General features: G+C 46.0%; 1 protein-coding gene across 1 annotated transcript in view; it reads left to right on the top strand.

Moving 5' to 3' along the window:
* Positions 1–11,238, top strand: part of LOC115543285 (cadherin-4) — a 240,099-nt gene that overhangs the window by 171,802 nt on the left and 57,059 nt on the right. The window contains exon 5 of the mRNA XM_030355708.1: positions 4,205–4,408. Coding sequence (XP_030211568.1) covers positions 4,205–4,408 — 204 coding nt within the window. The remainder of the gene's footprint in view (positions 1–4,204; positions 4,409–11,238) is intronic.

Raw genomic sequence — 11,238 nt, 5'->3', positions numbered from 1 at the left:
CCCCCCCCCCCCCCCCCCCCCCCCCCCCCCCCCCCCCGCCAACCGCCCGCCCGCCCCCCAGCTGACCCCCCACCCATCGTCCACTTCACACTTTACCTTTGGCCCCTCAGCGCTGTGGGGACATGGTGCAGACGCCCAACTTGTCAAGCCCACTGAGCACCCCTCTCTCCCCTCTCTGTTTCTCTCTAAATTCAATTCAATTCAATTCAAAAGGCTTTATTGGCATGAGAAATACACATTTAGATTGCCAAACCAGGGGAACAATTAAATAAACAGCGTTATAAAATAATATGTAAAAAGGTAAGGTATATATTACAATAGTAATAAGTATGAACCTTTAAATGCAAAATATCTATATCAAATGTTAAACTATGAAAGTACTTAAAAAAGTAAAGTGTGCGATATTATAAAAATTACCAAAATGACAGTATCTCGTATAAACAGATAAGTTAAAGATACACTCTAAATACAAAGTATTTACATTACGGAGGATAAGTGCAATTATTGTGTGCAGAGTGAGTCCAGGGTGATGAGTCTATGGGGAGTTTGAGGTCCTTCTCTCATCACACCAGGTGACGAATCTTGCTGCTGCGTTCGCACATTGTTGTATTTCTCCCAACACTTATGGCAGTTTGTGAGTATCTGAAGTGTCTTTGAGTGTCTCTCGCTCTCTCTCTCCTCTCTCTGTGTGTCTCTCTCTCTCTCCTCTCTCTGTGTGTCTCTCTCTCTCTCTCTCTCTCTCTCTCTCTCTCTCTCTCTCTCTCTCTCTCTCTCTCTCTCTCTCTCTCTCTCTCTCTCTCTCTCTCACTCCTCTCTCTCTCTCTCTCTCTCTCTCTCTCTCACTCTCACTCCTCTCTCTCTCTCTCTCTCTCTCTCTCTCTCTCTCTCTCTCTCTCTCTCTCTCTCTCTCTCTCTCTCACTCTCTCTCTCACTCCTCTCTCTCTCTCCCTCCCTCTCTCTCTCTCTCTCTCTCTCTCTCTCTCTCTCTTTCTCTCTCTCTCTCTCTCTCTCTCTGTCTCTCTCTCCTCTCTCTCTCTCCCTCCCTCTCTCTCTCTCTCTCTCTCTCTCTCTCTCTCTCTCTCTCTCTCTCTCTCTCTCTGTCTCTCTCTCTGCATGGAAAGGTGAAGCATTCATCCATCCAGGCCCTAACATGCGTCTGTCCACTCTCGCACTGTCCAAAACTAAAAACCACACCGCTTTGCATCAGCCACAGCTCCTTAAGGCCATACACAGGTGTGTGTGTGTGTGTGTGTGTGTGTGTGTGTGTGTTTGTGTATGTCTGTGTGTCCACAACCACCCTGAATGCGGACCATACGGAGCAGCTCGTGTTCATGTCTGAGTGAACCCGTCTCACAAGTGCATGCTACGTGAAGCGCGGCAACATGTGTCTGCAGGCTGGCTAATCCTGTGGCTGGTGCAGTCTGGTGCCGGAAGAGGGCCGGGGTTGTGGGGTGGGGTGGGGGGGGGGGGGGGGGGGGGGATCCAGGTGGTCCGCTCTGAACCGTGAGGACATGTGGTCCTTGTGCAAACTCTGACCCCCCCTACCCCCGCCCTCCACACTCACCCTCAAAAAAACAATGGAGAAAAGTCACCCTAGCCCCCCTTAAGGTGGGCGCCGGTGAAACACGACTTAGCGGTTTTTAAATCTTTCTGGCACCTAATCCATAACACCGGAGGTGCTGCGGACTGATTGATTCCATGGCGCTGGCGGTGAGCTCTGCTCGGCGGATAAGCCAGGGAGAGGAGATTGCATTTTTCGCCATGCTTTCTCTTCCTTCCACAATATATAATTCTCACTTTTGATCTATTTTCTCAACCCCCCCCCCCCCCCCCTTCCCCTCTACCTGACTGCACTACATGACTGACGTCTTAATTGTGGCACACTGCTCGATGAAAACCGAACATGAAAAACGCCACAACATATGTCAGTGTGCGAACATCACCCTTAGAGAGAGGCTGTTTTTCCTTTTTGAGCGTCCTTTTAAAAGTTTATCTCTCGCGGGCATTCATCTAATGAAGTCAGCCTTGAAAGCGATTGTTTCCACTCACACAGACACCAGGCGGGCCCTCTGAGAGAGACGCCCGGGCGGCTGTTATGAAACAGGTAGAGACAAAGACAAGAGACGCCGCGCCTTTCTTTTTATAGCGAGCGGAAACCATGCACAAGGAGGGCAAAGACCCATGGCTTTCATGGTGCGCCAGAAGCCGTTCCCGTCGGATGCGAACACTCTGTTCTGCTGCTTCTCTTTCTCTTCTCACTTCTTGTTGTCTTTTTACTTTTCCTTACACGCTTTCCCTCTCCAGGGGAGGAACGTAAGGCTGAGTGCTACGAGGGAAGGTGATGCGGGGGAACAGGGAGTGAGGTGGAATGACATGTTGGAAGTGGTGTTAAAAACACTACCTTTTTATATGTAAATGCAGCCGTTGATGGAAGCCCTCCTTTTTTCATATGCGAGAAGAGTCAGGTTTCTTTTTGCTTGTATTTGACAACCTTACATATGCAATTCACATTTTCACACAGTGCAGTCGAACAGGCTCACGCATGAACACATACTCCCACACGTGTACACACACACGCACACACACACATACAATAATGTTAATCTAAAAGAAATGTATTATATTAGAACTTGATTACACTTCTGCTCAATTACAGGAATGTATGTATGTATTTGATAATATTGTGTCATATGCAACATATGACACATCCAACGCACGACATACACAACAAAACTAAATGCTAACCCTTAGCTAGGCAGACAAGCTCACTAAAACCAAGTGCGTTATATGACAGTCGGCTTCTAAGCTCTCTTGCCTGGATTTCACATGCCGGTGCACACATCGCCTGACATAGAATAGCTGCTATTGAGACCAGCTGTCAGAATTTACTCAGGAGGGAGTGGGGATGGAGAGTGAGAGAGAGACAGTGATAAAGATAGGGGGAAGAGAGAGAGAAAAGGGGGGAGAGAGAAATAGAAAAGAGAATTATATTAGAGAAAGGAAAATAGGGTGAGGGTTAAAAAGAGAAAGGAGAGAGAGACAGAGAGACAGAGAGATGGGATGGAATCTTACCTCATGAGAGTGTGATCGAGATGGAAAGGCCGACCTGAACAATGATGATCGTGACTGATTGCTGACAGGTTCTCATGTATTTATTTATTTTCCCGCTGACCTGCGGTGTGTTGATGTCAGTCACAGCGGGAGTAGCCGCCTGCTATAGGCTGTCCACCTCACACCTCATAGCCAACCTTGGCATCATTAGGATTACGACAAACATGTGACCAGCTACTCTCCTCTGGGGGGCTTGAGAATACGATGCAGGGGCGCAAGAGCAGGTGTTTATGTGGTGGACTTATTATAACCTTGGTGTGAACACGTCAATCTGATGTCTGAAATGAAGTGCAGGGGTAGTCAGGGCCGAGCTGCGTTCTCTGGGCTCACCTAGGGGTACAGACGTATGGATCGGCTGAAGCTGTGTAGCTCCATCACCTATGTGTGATCATCATTACCACTCTGACAGAAGATATCCTGAAGCGGGATTCATTTTAATGTTTTACGAAGCTAGTTCATGATGTACGTGAGGCGTTGCTTCAGACCCACACAAATGGGAGACAGGAAGATGGATTGATAAGGGTCACATGACCCTTATCAATCCACATATATGCATAGTACACATATACATATAAACGTGCCGTGTGTGCTATTAATGATCCATTTTGGGAACCATGCTTATTTACAATATGCTCAAATACCAACAATTGATATAATTGTATAGTGCTTTCAGTTTTCTCCTGCCAACAATTTCCCATCTGCATTTTATTAATATGGGATGGGTTGATTGATAAGTTAAAGTTCTGTTAGTAGATGATCATCTATTTTTCTACCATATATGGCTGCATTCTATGCTAGAGCTGATCTCAGACAGCCTCACTTGTTGTGGTGTAAATACGACAACAAAACAACAACATAACAAAATACCAACGAACGTGCCAAATCAGAAAAGCAACTTGGAATGATATTTCTCTGCCTGCTAGTTCTTACTAAAAAAATAACATGTTTTTTGACCTTACAAAAGAACCCTGGCCCTAGGAAACTGGAGCCGCAGCAACACACCGATGTTAATGCTTCTGTCTTCAATCATCACGTACCATCATGCCCCAACTGAGACTCTGCTGTTTGTGTTGTTTGTGGCGTGTGGTTAAAGGTCACAGAAGAGGAGGCCAAGGTCCCCGAGATGAAAGAGAAGAAGAAGGGGGAGGAGCTCCGCGCCCCGCCGACGGTCATCATGTTCCCGGGATCGAGAGGCCACCGCTCCGGGGGGCTGCACCGCCAGAAGAGAGACTGGGTCATTCCCCCCGTCAACGTTCCGGAGAACTCTCGCGGACCCTTCCCTCAGATGCTCGTCAGCGTAAGGACCCTGTGTGATTGGCTGTTGTGTTGTTGATTTGCGCTGGTTTTGACTAAATGTGTGATGAATGTGGAGATCCCACGGTAACTTAGTATGAGGATTGCGTGGGGATTCTAAATGTGAGGCTGTTGCACAACACACAGCACTGGATGAAACAAAAAGGTTACCCCATCCGACCTCGACCGTGGTCAGTCTTTGGAGATGAGCGTCTCTACGCTTTGCAGCAATGAAATACCTTCGGCTCTATTGGGCCATTCTTTGCTCCTACGCACGGATGTTCAGAGAAGCTTGAGCAGAGTTCAATGCTCTTTCAGTCCCTCCGCCCCCCCTCTCCCTCCTCTCTCCCTTTACTTTTAACAATGCAATTTGTCACAGAGTCCTGCTTTCCCCAGAAAGTGAATATATAGAGGCAGGGCCCTGCAGTGAGTGGCCTGGCCGGGCAAAGCTATGAAGTCCGGGCCAAGCAGGGCAGGGCTTCCACATCTCCCCGCCACAGTGAGGACACAGAAGCTAAACGTGGCCATTAATCACGGATAGCACACCTTGTTTTTAACCTAGATATTGTCATTGTGGTGGTGTGTTACCAAGGTTCATACACACACACACACACACACACACACACACACACACACACACACACACACACACACACACACACACACACACACACACACACACACACACACACACACACACACACACACACACACACACACACACACGCAGAGGATTCATTGACTTGCAATCAGGGACTAAATGTTCAGTCCTGATCTGTGTTTTTTTTTCTGTCTGCAGTACGTGCATATACATGTTTCTTTAAACACGATACTGTATAGTATATACATTATATATCTGCAAATACATTAGCCTGGCTCCGCCCGCCTACGTACTTCCGCTCAATATTCATTTCCCTTCAGTACTACGTCTGGGTTTGCGGTATATTCGTTGGTGTTCTCCGGTCAAATTTTGCCGGTCCAATTAGCGAACAGAGGGAATGACTGAGAACAATGACGTTGAGGTCGTGCTCTAGTTTGAATTGTAGTAAGACGTTAGCGATTGGTTATGGCAGATCCAGAGTAGCCCTGGGCAGATCAAATAGTTTTAAACGCTAACCTTCCTTCAAGAGAGGTAACGTTTGTCAATGGAGAGAGGCCAAAGTCTCTGTGCAAATAACGGAAGTACGAGAGTCTGGTAGGACAAGGCTGCAAATACATTGTTTGTGCTTGTACTCTTGCACAAAGCTGTTTTTTATTCAGTTTGCATGCAACATGTCGGCGTATCAGCAAGGCAAGTGGCTGAAATCACAGTCAATTGCCTTTCCGTTAAACCTGCTAGTTATGGTAATCACAATGCGAGAACAACACAGAGGGTCGGAGGTTGACGCGGTGCATGTCTGGATGAGGTGGGAAACCCAGCAACACGTCTAAATGTTTGTGTGAAGTGCGAGGCCTTGCTGCAGCCCATACTCCAGTGTCTAACACTCTGAGGTTCTGTCACAACAAACTGCTTTGTATGTCAGTTCGCATAGAAAAACTCCACACGTTCCTGCCTGGATTTGGGTGTGTGCTGTTTTTCTCCAAAAAAACATAATTCCAGTCTGGCAATTGCTTTCATTTATTTTTTATTTTCTTACCTTCCTCCCTTCTCTGCCCCCACATATGTTTATGCTGAGTCCACTCTGACAATATCCAAGCGTTTTTGGGCCCTATATTGTGCAAAGGGAAACATGTGTGGCTTATTGTATTCGACTTGGAGGCCCGTCCAATCCACAGAGGAAAAGCCAAGGGAGCGTCTTAAAGTAGGCTTTTTGGATATTTTTTTATTAACTATCCAGCCACAGATATGGAAGGTAACGCCTGTATGCCATTGTTGTTCTGCCGAGGATTATGCTGTTATAGCTGACTATGAAAATACGAGAGTTCGGATTCCCATAACTGCCTTGACAGTGTCCTGAATCAGCTCCAACGCACGTGTCCTCAGGACGCCTCTTAAACAAGTAAACAGGGACAAGCTTGGGGCAGAGAGAGAGAGAGAGAGAGAGAGAGAGAGAGAGAGAGAGAGAGAGAGAGAGAGAGAGAGAGAGAGAGAGAGAGAGAGAGAGAGAGAGAGAGAGAGAGAGAGAGAGAGAGAGAGAGAGAGAGAGAGAGAGAGAGAGAAAAAAAAAAGAAATAAATTAGGTTTTGTCTTAGAGAGAAGGAGAGAGAGTGTTTAGGATCGTGAGATGGAGAGAGAGGGAGAGAAATGGAAGCAGAGGTATCAAAGGAGCGTTTGTAAGTGTAGTGCACAGCCAAACACAATCCACTTTGTTCAGTAAATAGGTCCGCTAGGAGTTGGGAGCAGGGTGGATGGCTGGAAGTGGACCACGTAGGGCAAGCGGTGGGGGGACTGATGCGTGTTGATGCTTCTCTCGCTGCCGTTTCTCTCTCTCTCTCTCTCTCTCTCTCTCTCTCTCTCTCTCTCTCTCTCTCTCTCTCTCTCTCTCTCTCATGCTTTCTCTCTTTACTTTTCTCACATACTCTCGCTATTGTCCCTCTCCCACTCTCCCTCTCTCTTTAATAATGACCACTGGGGCCTGCGCCACGGAAACAACTAGAGAAAATAGAGATGAGAACAAGGATAGAAATGGACACGGGAATGGAACATGATGGTGTGGGTGGTGGTGGTGGCAAGTCTTTATTAATATACCCCTTGTTTGTAATGGTTGAATATTTGTTTTAGAAGACTGGGCAGAATTTGGTGGTTTATGAGTTTGGCTCTATTTTGGTTGATCAAGAGGTTGCACAGTAAACAGCATCTTGACGCTAGGCAAACATCACATTTATCAAATGATGCAAATCTAGCTCAACTCAATGACTCGGTTCATGTTCACTACTTATGCTGTTATTATTAACACATGGTGGCACAGTGTCAGCAGTTTCTTCATCAGCATCATACTCGACATCGATCAAAGCCAGACAGACTACCGTATCTCTCAGTTTCTACTCTACTCTCTCTCTCTCTCTCTCTCTCTCTCTCTCTCTCTCTCTCTCTCTCTCTCTCTCTCTCTCTCTCTCTCTCTCGCACTATGCCTCAATGTCTTTGTCTGCCATCTATCCCTCTCTCTCTTACTTATTAATTTGCTTACTATGGCCCTGTTTATAAAGTGTCTGTTTGGAGTCTGTTTGCACAAAAGGAGCAACACATTCCAACCGTCTTAGTGTGTTTACACGTGGGGGAAGGCTTACCAGAGATCCCACTTGATGTGCGCAAACACCTACAGGTTTCAGATTTGTACCACATCCGTGGTTTTTCTCGATCAACAAGAAAGGATGGTGATGTAGCGTAACATTTGCTCTCCCTCTCTCTATCACACACACGCCATGCCAGTCAACCTTCTCTCTATCTCTCCGTCTCTGTCTCTCCCTGTCTCTCTCTCTCTCTCAGCCTCCCTCTCTGTCTCTCTCTCTCTCTCTCTCTCTCTCTCTCTCTCTCTCTCTCTCTCTCTCTCTCTCTCTCTCTCTCTCTCTCACACGCTGCCATTACTCTGTGCTCTGTGCGGTGTGGCTGTGTGATGCCTATCCTAATGGCCTGTGAAGTCACTGCCTTTCCTAATGGCTTGTTCTGTCATCCAGCACCGTGCTGAGTGACATGCAGGCGGCCGACTGCTCTGTTATCCTAATCCCCCCACCGCCCCCACACCAGCACCACCACAACCACCAGCACCACCCCCCTCATCCACCACACTTCCATCCAGTCGCTTGCTGGCGGGAGAGGGCAGGGGGAGTGGGGGGCATCCGTCCCTCATCGGTTGCTACCGCGAGACCCGCGGGGGCAGCGTGTATCCGATCGGGGCCGGGCTGGGACGGAGCAGGTGGGGGGGAGGGGGAGGGGACAAGAGGTCCTCCGCCCACAGGCTGCCGTGCCTGGGCGCGGTGCCCGGACACGCGGCTCCGGGGGAAAACGTGCCCTGTTTGAGAGGAAGACGTTGCTCAAACAAGGCTTGACGGAAGGACAAGAGGATAAGATAAGGACTGTTCCGGAGAAAAATAGAAAATGAAGAAATGCAGTGGGATGTATGTGAAAGGAAAGGAAAGAGTGCAAAAGGGATAATTCTCACACAATAAATTGTTGTTTTTGTGGGTTTCTTCAGTTCTTCTCCTATGGCCAAAACAGCCATCAATGGTATGTAAGAGACATCGATTTTTTTCTTTTTCACAGAGGCTTGTTGAAACCTTCCATTGATCCGCACACTTCTCCCCGGGTAAAGATGCATCGATTCTTTGTGCCTAGGGTAAATAAAGACTCAACCTAACCCCCAACTTCCCCCATCACCCCCACCATACCCGCACCATCCACCGACACAATCCCACCTGCCCACCCACCCACACCCCCCCCACACACATATACAACGCATCCACCTCCTGTAGAACAACCGTCAGCAGAAAACGGCTTGCGCACAACAGAGCCTTAATGACACCGGTGTTTTTGTCAAAGAGCAGGCGAGCTTCTGAATAACTTACTCCGGACCGTCCGGTGGAATATATCTAAAACGAGTTGCCTTTCTGTTTTTGTGCTGACACCACCCCCTGGGTGTAAACAAACTGAGAGTCTGCGGGAACCTGAGGCAGTGCAAGGCAATGTTTTCAGTGATAGCTTTAGCTAGGGCTGTTGTGAGGCTTGTAACAAAAGAGAAGGCAGTGAAGAAACCCCACCACTTTTAGGGTACAGCTAGCATTAGCATAATGGCTGTTAGTAACATATTACTCGCCTTGTTATGGCAGAGAAAGTCTCTTTGTTTAACTACCAAAGGTTTTTAATATTACATATGCAAATGTAGGTAAGTAAAAAGAAAAAAATAGGAGAAATGAACACATGTCAAGAGATATAACAGTACACTGCCTATATCTGTCACTAACGGCTGTTTCTGCTCTCCGCAGACTATAAAAATGCAATAAATTGCATTGCACATAAAATGGCAACAAACAAAGAAGTCCCGAGAGTGTTTTGTGCTTCTGGAAGTCTACCATAGAACATGTCATAAAAATGTCACTTATACCTAGCTTAGGCTAAGCGAAGCGTTATCCTATTTGCACCGGTCATGAATTCAAACGACAAACTCGAAGGCTGTGTCGGTGCTTATTCCATTTTGGTACGTAGCTAAGCATCTCCTGCTTCTGTATATTGTTCCTTATGTATATATAGAGTTTGTTTTTAACTGTAATTACAATAACTTGCATGCCTGTGTTTCCAGAATGTTGTGCACATGTCAATATGCAGTATCAAAAGTATATGTTTTAGGGATGTGAATCTTTGGCTTCAGACGATTCGATTCGATTAACGATTCAGTAGTTTAGATTCAACTCAAGGACAATTTTTTTTTTGTTGGAACGATTCGATTCGATTCTGTAAACCACGATTCGATTCAGTTACTTTGAACCAAAATTCTATATCCGTGATATAAACATGCAATAATGTGAGTTTGACTCTCTGTATTCTTCTGAAAGGTGAAAAAATGGGCTGACTAGCTGATGACAGAGTTACGGATTACCGAGCTGCATTTCACAAAATAAACTTGTAATTAAGTCTTAAAACATTAATCATAATCGATTCATACGATTTAAAGCATTTATATCGATTATTGGTGAAGCCAAAGCGATTCATTCTATTTATTTATATTAGCAGATCGATTTAGTTGAATCGGTAGGACTGACAATCGATTCATCGATGCATCGCATGAATCGTTACACCCCTAATATGTTTACATAATTAGTCAATGTCAGACATAATTAGTCAATGTCCAGTAATGTATGTTTCAATGTGAGTTAATTTCCACAGTGTTAAACATCTTCACTTTCATTTTGCCTCCGACTTCTTCTGTTGTAGAACAGAACAGCTTTGTCCTAGAGAGAACAGACAGAATGTTTTATTGCTGAAAAAAGTAAGAAGAAGAGCCCGGCAATTCCGCTAAACCATTGTTTTATTGGACATTAAAGCACTCCTTGGATTAAGATATTTGATACATCGTGGCCGTCCTTGAAGCGGTATTAACCGAAATTCCCCTTCCAAGGGGGACCATACAGTTCCATAAACAAGATGATTATATTGACAGTTATACTGATGAAATGAGAGCCCTAAAACAAATGAAAAACACTCGCTGTTACTTATTTATTGCTGTTTAATTATTATGACATTTTGTTGGTGGCAGGAAATTTTTATGTTCATCATTCTGATGCCCAGAAAGAAACTTGTTTGAAATGAAAACAATACTGTCAAATAAAATGTAGTTTTTGTCTTTTAGTTCAAATTTGTGTGTTTACTTACGTAGCACCTGTGCTCTGGTAATCTCTCTCTCACTCTCTCGCTCTCTCCCTCGTGCTCCCTCGCTCCCTGTCTCTCGCTCTCGCTCTCCGTCTCTCCCTCTCTCTCTGGAGCGTGTTCAGAAAAGCATTTTCTGAAACAGAATGGAGAACTCCCCCCCGAGGTGTCTGCTCGCTGCTCTGCGTACGTTTACCAGTGATTAATGACTTCTCCGCTCCACTGACAGACACGGCAACAACAAAAGATTCACAAGGCGCGAGGAGGGAGAGAGAGAGAGAGAGAGAGAGAGCAAGAGAGATGGAGAGAGGAAGAAAATAAAAAAGATTCCAAAAGAAAAACGGGAACAAAGAGCGTACTGTAACCAGTGAGCTGAGCAGGGAGCCGGTGGCTTCAGAGAGCTCTGACAGCGACTAAGACGGAAAGACCTTGTTCTTGATTGAGAGAGAGCGGGAAGAAGATATAAGAAATTGTGTTCGGGAGACTAATATAGGGGGTGGAGATAAAAAAAAAAGAGCGAAAGAGTGAGAGAGTGG

The sequence above is a fragment of the Gadus morhua genome, chromosome 1 (genome assembly GCF_902167405.1).
Source record: "Gadus morhua chromosome 1, gadMor3.0, whole genome shotgun sequence".
NCBI lineage: Eukaryota > Metazoa > Chordata > Actinopteri > Gadiformes > Gadidae > Gadus > Gadus morhua.
This window is presented reverse-complemented; position numbering and strand designations above follow the sequence as displayed.